At 38.1% G+C, this 11,475-nt stretch overlaps 1 protein-coding gene and 1 long non-coding RNA gene across 7 annotated transcripts in view; one reads left to right on the plus strand and one right to left on the minus strand.

Moving 5' to 3' along the window:
* The window catches only part of MTUS1 (microtubule associated scaffold protein 1), a 158,739-nt gene that overhangs the window by 86,334 nt on the left and 60,930 nt on the right, over window positions 1-11,475 (plus strand). For all 6 annotated transcript variants that reach the window (XM_032162387.2, XM_058442159.1, XM_032162386.2 and 3 more), the window contains 2 exons: window positions 145-279; window positions 2,785-2,823. In XM_032162387.2, coding sequence (XP_032018278.1) covers window positions 145-279; window positions 2,785-2,823 — 174 coding nt within the window. The remainder of the gene's footprint in view (window positions 1-144; window positions 280-2,784; window positions 2,824-11,475) is intronic.
* LOC131383981 (uncharacterized) overlaps window positions 1-11,475 on the minus strand; it is a 33,397-nt gene that overhangs the window by 10,289 nt on the left and 11,633 nt on the right. The window lies entirely within an intron of this gene.

Consider the following 11,475-nt stretch of genomic DNA (forward strand, 5'->3'; position numbering starts at 1 on the left):
CGCTGTATTCCCAACGTTCAGTAATGACTGGCATATCGTAGGTGCTTATTGAGCATTTGTTGATTCAAAGACAAAGGAATAAATGTGGAAGGTCGAAACTGTGTTTATCTATACAATAAAATGTACTTTTCTGTTTTATTACAGCTGGTAGTGCCACTGTCATCAAATATGAGGAGAAACCTCCAAAACCAGCGTTTCAAAATGCTTCCTCAGGATCCTTTTATTTGAAGCCTTTGGTATCCAGGGCTCATGTTCACTTGCTGAAAACTCCTCCAAAAGGTACGGTCCTCATTGTGGTTAGAAGAGGGAGGGCAACACGCTTAAAGTCCTTGGCTTGTAGAAAGTTAAATTTTGACAAATAGGTTTATGGTATATTTAACAATGATTAAAAATGTGTTGAGAAAGGAGATATGTTACATTTTTGCAGTGAGGAAATTGTTGTTCTGAGAGTTGGTAGATTCTATAGTTAAAAATCATTACATGTAAATCAGCAGGCAGAACAAAGGTATAAGGTAAAAATAAAACTTCTAGAGTTAAATTATTTTAAAATAGTGCTGTAGAAGATTGAGATAGAAAGGAGTAGAAATGCATGATTACTTTTCATCAGGGCAGATGTTTTCTGTTTATTACCGTAGTTAAGTCTTCATGTCTTTGGTCCAAGACATTGTTCTTCCTCTAAATGTTCTTTATCTCTGTTCCTTCTCGTATCCTCACTTTGTATTTGCTGTGACTATTAAAAGTAATTTTCAGGTTTACAAAATATGTGGTATATACTTAATGTGCAGTGTTTTCATGCAACTTTGTCTCAATGGGCCCAAAGCACATCAGAAGCCTACTTTGTGCCACACGCGGTGGCTCACGCCTGTAATCCCAGCACTTTGGGAGGCCAAGACAGGTGGACCGCTTGAGGTCAGGAGTTCGAGACCAACCTGGCCAACATGGCAAAACCCCACCTCTACTAAAAATACAAAAATTAGCTGGGTATGGTGGTGTGTACCTGTAGTCCCAGCTACTCGGGAGGCTGAGGCATGAAAATTGCTTGAACCCAGGAGGCAGAGGTTGCAGTGAGCCAAGATCGCAGCACTGCCCTCCAGCCTGGGTGACAGAGCGAGACTCTGTCTCAAAAAAACAAACAAACAAACAAAAAGCATTATTTGTGCTTAGTGAACTGAAGCTTAACTGAAGCCTGAGAGAATAATTGTGAGTCAGAAACTTGACCTATAAAATGAGACCCACATTTATGTTAGAGTATTTGGAAAACACAGAAAGAGTCTTCCTTAGTTCTGTCAACCACCAGTTGCTGTCTCATTTCCTTCTGACTTTTTTCCTCTGTATGTATATGTTGTTTTGTTTTTATTCCAGCAAACCAGGGGTAATAATGAATATACTCTTCTGTATCTTGCATTTTATTTAGTAGTATATCATGAGAGCTTCTTCACTTGAAATGGCTATTCTATGGTTGTCTACTTTAGTTTATAGTGGACAACTTCTGACTTTTATTGGGGTTTATTAATACTGAGATGAACCTCTTCAAGTGTGAGTCATAGTTCATTGTTTCAGATTCTGGTTACTTGTGAGTATCCCAGAAGGAGGAATTACTGGGTTAACCTGCATGAAACTCTTTGGATTGTTAATATCTATTAGTAACTTTCTAAAAGGTGTTATTCTGTCACAGCATCCTCCTTAACATGTGTCTCTCTCTGTGTGTGTTTAAAGGATAATATGGTTACTTGAGGCTGGTAAACGTATGTCAATACCGTTTCTTTGTACTGAATTGAAGAGAAAATAGGCATGAATTTTAGGAGTGGGTTAAATTCTTCAGTGTGCAGCAGGTTGGCATTTGCCTAGGGAGTTAATCAAATTTTGGAGGCACCAAATGACCTCTCGCTGAGTTGACATCAGGATGGAAAACTGTGGTTTTTTATTGATGATGATAAAGCCCCATGATCCACACAGCAGTAATGAAGTTAACACCATTGAACTTTTATACTAAAATAACTTTCAGAGAATGAGATGCCATTGACAGCTTTGTGTAGAACAGGAGATTCAGAATTCTAAAATGCCTCACTATTGAGTTGATAGGTTTTTATGTTGCAACAGTTTTACCTGAGTGGGAATCAGTGCTTTCCATTGATAACAGCCACATATTTTAAGAGATCATCTCTGTAAAATTTCAGATAGAACATGATAGCTGTTCTGACTGGTATCTGCAGATGATTATGTGCTAGAAACAACTATTTAATGTTAAGTAGAAGCATCATAGATTTCTTCTAGTGACTTACAGCTCTGTACCTATTACCACTCCTGATTTTATACTGTATCAGTTTGGAGGAGAAACTTCTATTTTTCTTCATAGCTGAATAGAAACGGGCAGTTTCGGAAAGCACACAGGAGTGACGGTCCTTCGTGAAGTCTGGCCTCTGCTCTCCTGGCAGCAGAATAGCATATCTGCACAGGCAGTGTGTGAATTCAGTCCTGCTAAAACTTGAACTTCAGCTGTTCTTGGCTGAAAAAATACTGTGGCTTTTCCTGTTAAAACTGATCCTATTTAATTTGTGGTGATGACTTCATATCATTCTTAAACATTTTGATGTTATGTGAAATACCACCTTATATTTAAAATGCACTTGACAAAAGTTGGTTGAATCTCAGTGATATTTCCCACCTGGAACCTGAAATTTAGTGATTGATTGTTTTTGAAAATAATTCTTATCAATATGGTTTGTTTTTGCGTGATATGTCAAATAAAACGTGTGTATTTTACATGTTTCTTTTATATCTTAGGTCCTTCGAGAAAAAATTTATTTACAGCTCTTAATGCAGGTGAGTGACCACTTTATGGATGGGATAAAAAGAATCTTTTCATAAAGTTATGTTACTACAAGTATTTGCAGTGATTTTTTTACTGGTGTGCTTATAAGTAGAATTTCCAATTTGAGGTGTAAACCTAACTTTTTATGATGGGTCACATAGCATTAAAATATGGTAAGCATGATTGGCCATCTGATGCATAAAAGGACATTGTATTACTAATAGATAATTATAGTCTTTTAAAAAATGATTTTGTTAATGTGCTCTAAATGAAATGGAAAATGTACTTCTCCCAAGATAAATGCTATTTTGAAATTGGATATTCCTTAATTTTTAAGTGGTCTCAAGATTTAGTTTTAGCACCTTTTCCCAATTCAGCAGCCTATATTTTTATGTTTTTTTTTTTCCACGCTTTCACTGGACTTACATTCCCAAGATAGCCTGCAGCCTCCACTGTTTGAACCACAGCTGAGAATCCAAAACTTTGTGTCTCTGAAGAAGCCATAAAAGGTTTCACAGAATATCTTCACTGCAATTGCTATACTTTGGATAGATAGATGGATGGATGGATGGATGGATGGACAGACAGGCTGGGCGCGGTGGCTCACACCTGTAATCCCAGCACATTGGGAGGCCAGGGCGGGTGGATCACTTGAGGTCGGGAGTTCAAGACCAGCCTGGCCAATGTGGTGAAACCCCATCTCTACTAAAAATACAAAAAAATTAGCCAGACTTGGTGGTATGCTCCTGGAGTCCCAGCTACTCAGGAGGCTGAGGCAGGATAATTGCTTGAACCCGGGAGGCAGAGGTGGCATTGAGCCTAGATTACGCCACTGCACTCCAGCCTGGGTGACACAGTGAGACCCTGTCTCAAAAAAAAAAAAAAAAAAAGATAGATGGATTGATCTCTCTACATAGATAGATAAGGTCTCCTGTACACTGCCTACATTGTCTTATTTTATATACAGTGATAAAACAGTTATGTGGCTTCTAAATCCATGGCAGATTAGAAGAGCAAATCAGAAGACACGAAGGTACAAGCATCGCTCATTTTCTTGAGCCTTGCAAATACTGTATTTTTTCCAAGTCTACCAGCATCATTTTTCCAGCAGCAGTTGCTCAGTTCACGTCCGTATGTCACATTTTGGTAATTCTCACACTATTTCAAGCTTTTTCGTTATCATTATATCTGTTACGGTGATCTGCGATCAGTGATCTTCGATGTTACTGTTGTGATTGTTTTGGGACACCACAGACCATGCTCATCTAAGACAGTGAACCCAGCTGATAAGTGTGCATTTCGAGTGCTCCACTGACTGGTCCCTCTTCCATCCCTCTCCCTTTCCTTGATCTTCCTTATTCCCTGAGACACAATAATATTGAAAGTAACCAATTAATAACCCTATAATGACCTCTAAATATTCAAGTGAAAGAAAAGTCGCATGTCTCTCACTTTAAATCAGAAGATAGAAATGATTAAGTTTAATGAGGAGGGCACGTTGAAAGCTAAGATAGGCCAGAAGCCAGGTCTCTTGTGCCAAGCAGTTAGCCAAGTTGTAAATGGAAAGGAAAAGTTATTGAAGAAAATTAAAAGTGCTCCTCTAGTGAACACACAAATAAGAAAGCAAAACAGACTCCCGGCATAGAGAAAGTTTGAGTGGTCTGACCAGAAGATTAAGCCAGCTGCAACTTTCGCTTCAGCGAAAGCCTAATCCAGAGTGAGACCCTAACTCTCCTTAATTGTGTGAAGGCTGAAGGAGGTGAGGGAACTGCAGAAAACAAAGTTGGAAGCTAGCAGAGGTTGGTTCATGAAGTTTAAGACAACTCTTCATAACATGAAAGTACAAGGCGAAGCAGCAGGTGCTTATGTAGAAGCTGCAGCGAGTCATGCAGAATATCTAGCTGGGATCATTGATAAAGGTGGCTACACAAAACAGCAGACATTCAGTGTAGGTGAAACAGCCTCATATTGAAAGAAGATGCTGTTTAGGACTTGCACAGGTAGACAGGAGAAGTCAGTGCCTGCCTTCAGAGGACAAGCTGTCTTATTAGAAGCTAATATGTCTGGTAATTTTAAGTTGAAGCTGACTTACCATTCTGAAAATTCTATGGCCCTTAAGAATTGCATTAAATCTACTCTGCCTGTGCTCTATAAATGAAACAACAAAGCCTGGATTACCGCATATTTGTTTACAGCATGGTTTGCTGAATATTAAGCCCATTGTTAAGACCTACAACTCAAGAGATTTCTTTCAAAATACTACTGCCGACTGACAATGCACCTGGTCACCCAAGAACTCTGATGGAGTATAGTATAGTATATTACATAGTCATATATAGTACATGAGTACAGTACAGGAAGATGAATGTTTTCACACCTGCTAACATAGCAGCCATTTTGCAGCCCATGGATCAAGGAGTAATTTTGACTTTCAGGTCTTACTATTTAAGAAGTACATTGTGTAAGACTGTAGCTGCCCTAGATACTGATTCCTCTGATGGAACTGGGCAAAGTCACTTGAAAACCTTCTGAAAATGGTTTGCTCTTCTAGATGCCATTAAGAATATTTGTGATTCATGGGAGGAGGTCAGAGCACCAACATGAATAGGAGTTTGGAAGAAGTTGACCTAACCTTCATGGATGACTTTGAGGGGTTCAGTCCTTCAGTGGAGGAAGTCACTGCATATGTGGTAGAAATAAGGATGAGAACTAGAATGAGAAGTGAAGCCTAAGGTGTGACTGCATTGCTGTTGATCTCTGGTAAAATGTGAGCAGATGAGGAGTTGCTTCTTATGAATAAGCAGATAAAGTAACTTCTTGAGATGGAATCTACTCCTGGTGAAGATGATGTGAACATTGTTAAAATGACAAAGGAGACAGAATATTCCATAAACTTAAAGCAGTGGCAGGGTTTGAGAGGATTGACTCCAATTTTGAAAGACGTTCTGCTGTGGGTAAAATGCTACGAAACAGCATCACATGCTACAAAGAAATCTTTCATGAAAGAGTCAATTGATGTTGCAAACTTCATTGCTCTTACTTTAAATTGCCACAGCCACGCAAACTCTCAGCAGCCGCACCCTAATCAGTCAGCAGCCACCAATATTGAAGCAAGACCTTCCACCAGCAAAACAATTCCTGCTCACTGAAGCCTCAGATGATCTTTAGCATTTTTTAGCAATGAAATATTTTTAAATTAATGTTTTTTGTTTGTTTGTTTTTGAGACAGAGTCTCGCTCTGTCGCCCAGGCTGGAGTGCAGTGGCATGATCTCTGCTCGCTGCAAGCTCTGCCTCCTGGGTTCACGCCATTCTCCTGCCTCAGTCTCCCGAGTAGCTGGGACTACAGGTGCCCGCCGCCACGCCGGGCTAATTTTTTGTATTTTTAATAGAGACGGGGTTTCACCGTGTGAGCCAGGATGGTCTCGGTCTCCTGACCTCATGATCTGCCTGCCTCCGCCTCCCAAAGTGCTGGGATTACAGGTGTAAGCCACCACGCCTGGCAAATTAAGGTATATATTTTTTTAGACATAATACTGTTGCACACTAGACTATAGTGTAGTGTGAATATAAGTTTTATATGCAGTGAGAAACCAGACAACTTTTGTGATTTGCCTTATTATGACATGTGTCTTATGGGGTGATATGTATCTCCCAGGTATGCCTGTAATGTTACAGAATGTTGACTACAGTTTCTTCACACATTGTGAGTGTCAGGTGTTAAGGATGCAGTCCTGAGCGAAAAATGAGCAGGGGCCTTGTCTCTGGGGAGCTAATAGGATAGTTAAAAAAAAAAAAAAACAACCTGGTGAAATAGACATCAATCACAAATTCACCAACTTCTAGGAAGGAGGGTTGTCTTGTCCTAGAAGAGAGGTCCGGATTGAAGGCTGTCATGTGAGGGAAACCTGGGCAAGAGGTATAAATTTCTGAGCCTCTTGTGTAAAGAAAATAGGGGGGATAACATTACATCATGAATAACAAATAGCCTTGATGCCCCATCACGTGTATTCAGTTTCCTCAGCGTAGTAAGTAGGGAAGTGTGGAGGAATTATCTCAGAATTCTTAACCTTTTGTAGGCTCTTAAAGCTAGGAAGACAGCCATGCAGAATGATCTAAGTTCTAAAGATCCCCAGGATGCTGTGTGTGAATATATGTGGTTACTAAAGCCTTTATAGTCTAAAAATGCAGAAGAAACTCTGTTGTACACATTTAGGCTTTTGTTTCCTTTTAAGTTTCTGGTACATCCTAATATCTGGGAAAAGCAGCTAATAATCTATGGAATGGCTTTGTTTAAAAATTAGTTAACCATTATCAGAAAACTGGCTCAAATGGTAGCTCTGTGTTTAACAGTTTCAGAAACCTCCAGGCTGTTTTCCAAAGTGGCTGGACCATTTTATATCCTCACCAGGAGTGTATGAAGAATCCTGTTTCTCCACATCCTTTGCCAACACTTGGCTTTGTCAGTCTTTTTTATTATAGCTATCCCTACTGGGTATGAAGTGATACCTCATTGTTGTTTCAATTTGCATTCTGACAGCCAGTGACATTAAGTGTTGTTTTGTGTGCTTATTGGCCATTTGTATATCTTCTTTGGAGAAGTGTCTATTCAAATCATTTGCCGGTTTTAAACTAGGTTACTTTTATTGTTGAGTTGTGGGAATTCTTATACAGTCTGATATTAGACCCTTGTCAGAGTTATCATTTGCAAATATTTTCTCCCAATTCTTGGGCTGTGTTTCCACTTTTTTGATAATGTCCTTGGAAACGCAAATGTTTTAAATTTTGACAAGGTCGAGTTTATCACCGTGTTTTCTTTTGTTGCTTCTGCTTTTGGTATTGTATCTCAGAAACGGTTGCCTAATCCTGGGTTGTGAAGATTTGAGCCTGTGTTTTCTTTTAAGTTTTTTTTTTGCTATTCTAACTGTTATACTTAGGTTTCTGGTTCATTTTGAGTTACATTTTTATATGGTATGAGATACAAGGTCTAATTCTTTTTTGCACATGGACATCCAGGTGTTGAAAACATATATTTCTCCCATTTAAATGCCTTGGCACCTTTGTTAAAAATAATTGGTTAAGAATGTGAGGGTTTATTTCTGGTTTCTAAATTGTGTTCTTTGCATCTATATGTCTACCTTTGCCAGTGCTACACTGTCTTGATTAGTAAGTTTTGAAATCAGGGTGTGAGTCGTTCAACGTCTTTCTTCTTTTTAAAGATCGTTATGGCTATTCTGGGTCCCTTGATTTTCTGTATGAATTTTAGGAGCAGCTTGTCAATCTCTGTAATGAAGTCAGGTGAGATTTTAGGAATGTAATCTAATAATTCTAATTCTAATAATTTCTGTTACATTGAATCTATAGATGACTCTGTATATATAGAATGTATTCTAAGGGGTCAACATTGCAGCTTAATCTATATTGTGTGTTAGGTCTGTGTATTTTCCCAAAACCATAAGCATGACTTTCCCAGGTTCTTCTTCTTGATGGTTAGTTATTATCATGACTTAAGACTAACCTGGTATTATGAGGAGCCTAGTGAGGAAAAGTTACTTTGTGGATAGAGGACCACAACGGAGTGTGTTCGCTTTGGAAGGACAACTTTGATGCTGAAAAATGATGCCACAAAGCCAGTGACTTTGGGTGGATCATTGAACCTCTTTGATAATAGTTTTCTGTGTAATTGAAAGGGTGGATTTCTAGATTTCTCCCTACTGTGATATTCTGTGACTGCAAATCACCTTGACTTTTTTTATATTCTGCTGGAAATCAGTCATATTTTAGCTGATACAGAAGACATTGTCTCCACACATAAACATGTTCCTCTGAGTGTTAAATTTTTAATCATTGTACTATGGCCTTGAGATATTTTTATTTTAAAGCAATAAGTAGTGGTGGAGATTACAGTTGAGTTGACCAACTGCATATTCCTTAGTTCTAGTAAAATAATCACTTTTAATTATAGCAGTTTGCCAAACTTCAAAAAGTTTAGCATGTAGTTCAGAAATCACCATTTAGCTTTTTCAAATTTGTGATTTTAAATGAAATTTAGATAAGTTTATATCCTGCTTTGTCATTTAACATATAGTAATCACTTTTACATTTAGCAGATACAATAACATTTAACTACTTTTGAATATTTAGGGTGCTTCTGTATTACATTCATAAATGATTCTATGAAGAACATCTATAAAATTAGTACTTTCAACTTTGGGGGAAATTTCTTGTGATAGATTCTTAAAAGTAGTATCAGGAAATCAAAATATGTACCTGTTTACAGTCACTTCACTCAAATAGCCAAATTCTTTTCTAAAAGCTTCCTGTCAGTTTATACCATGGTTGACATAAAAGACAGCTGGCTTCATCATACCTTGGTCAACATTGGATATTATTTTTAATTTTTTTTTTACTAACATAGTAGTTTAAAATGTTACATCATGTTTTAGCTTGACCTTTATCAATTAAAGAAATTCCATTATCTCATAAGACAATGTAGAAGAGCAGGAGGAGAATGAACTTTTAAGGCACAGGGTATTGGTTTAAACCTTGGTCCTGCCACTTTCTATTTGTGTCCTGACCTTGGGCTAGTTGCTAAGCCGTTGCAAGTCTCAAATTTCTCATTTGGAGACATGGGAATATTGGGGGAATAATTCCCAGAAGGGGAATAATTTGACATCATAGAATTGTTTTATAAAAGTTTCTCAAATAATAGTTAATTCAGCTGCTAGGAACGGTAATGATGATGATCTTTTACATTGTTTTTATAATTCTAGTGGTTTATTTTTAGAGTTCTTTTCCAGGAAGTTGAATTATTTTAAATCTGTAAAGCAAGCAGGAAAGACTTCTTAAAGTCAAGAACCAACCTCTTGGGGTCTAACTGTTGTAATTTATTTAAAGGTTGTGATGCTGCAAGATTCTAGTTGACATTGACTCTAAAAAAAATCTTGGCTTACTGTTGATAAGGAAGATGTCACACGTACCACAGAATACTATTATTACCTTGGTTCTACCATACACTGAAGCCACTGGGATACCAGAGGCATCAGAGCTGTGTTTATCCAGCAACCTGATTGTTTTACACAAGATCATCAGTCTCAGGTGCCAGGGTGTCTGCCTTGGAAGGTAGAAAATGCACTGGTCCTTCCACAGTCACTTAGTAAAGACAGCACAGGAGAACAGGGCAGCTTTCTTGCCTTCTTTTGCCAAGTGCTGGGAAGTGGTTGCAAGTTGCACACCTGCTGATGAGGTGATGCTGAGGCTGCCAGAGTTTCTTCTGGTGAGAGTAGTGAGAAGGCTGTTTTTTCACTGTTGTTTTATGATTAACATAACTTTCCCCCTATACTTAAAACACACATGCTCTTTTCATATGGGATACATTGTTGTTTCAAATTGGTGTTGGGGGTTAAGAGAAGTGGATCATTTAGTAAATCTTCTTGAGACAGTGACTACCTTTTTAGCAGGAGCTGGATCTTTTTCACATATGTACAAAGTATTCCAGATAAATTAGTTTTAAACACACAAAGTAATTAAAACACTAAGAATATAGACTTAAGTAGAAAAGATCTTTCCAGGACACTAGTATAATAGAAATGATTAATAATTAGGACAACAAAAGCTTTAAAAAACCTTAGAAACAGGCTGTGCGTGGTGGCTTATGCCTGTAATCCCAACACTTTGGGAGGCCAAGACAGGTGGATTGCTTGAGGCCAGGAGTTCGAGACCAGCCTGGGCAACATAGTGAGACCCCATCTCTACCAAAAATACAAAAAATTAGCTGCACGTGGTGGTGCACACTTGTAGTCCCAGCACTCAGGAGGCTGAGGCAGAAGAATCGTTGAACCCAGGAGGCAGGGGTTGCAGTGAGCTGAGACTGCACCACTGCACTCCAGCCTGGGCGACTGAGTGAGACTCCGTCTCAAAAAAAATTAAAAAATAAGAATAAAAACCATTAGAAACAGTATTTATAAGCAAAGAACAAACTGAGATAATATTAGCACATACTCTGTGTAGAGCTGTGTCAAATCAGCAAGATAAAGACAACTCTATCATAGAAGGTAAATGGACATACCATCCAAAGAGGTCTACAGATTCATTGCAATCCCTATCAAAATCCCATGTCATTTTTTTTTTTTTTACAGAAATAGAAAAAACAATCCCAAAAGTCATACAGAATGACAAGGACTGCAAATAAGCAAAACAAGAACAAAGCTGGAGGCATCGTATTTCCTGATTTCAAAGTATTTTACAACACACAGTAATTAAAACAGTATGGTACTGGCACAAAGATAGAAACATAGATCGATGGAATAAAAGTCTAGAAATAAATCCAGGCATGTATGGTCAGCTAATCTTCAACAAGTGTGCCAAGAATACACAATAGGGAAAGGATCGTCTCTTTGTAAATGGTACTGGGAAAACTGGTCATCCACAAGCAAAATAATGAAATTGGACCCTTATCTCACACAGTACACAAAAATCAACTCGAGATGAATTAAAGACTTAAATATAAGATCTGAAACTATAAAACACCTCAAAGAAAACATGGGGCAAAACTTCATGACATTTTTCTTGGCATGCCACCAAAAGCCCAGGTAACAAAAGCAAAAATAGACAGGTGGGAGTACATCAAATTAAAAATCTGCAGAGCAAAGCAGTCATTTAATAG

The sequence above is a fragment of the Hylobates moloch genome, unplaced genomic scaffold (genome assembly GCF_009828535.3).
Source record: "Hylobates moloch isolate HMO894 unplaced genomic scaffold, HMol_V3 SCAFFOLD_8, whole genome shotgun sequence".
Taxonomy (NCBI): domain Eukaryota; kingdom Metazoa; phylum Chordata; class Mammalia; order Primates; family Hylobatidae; genus Hylobates; species Hylobates moloch.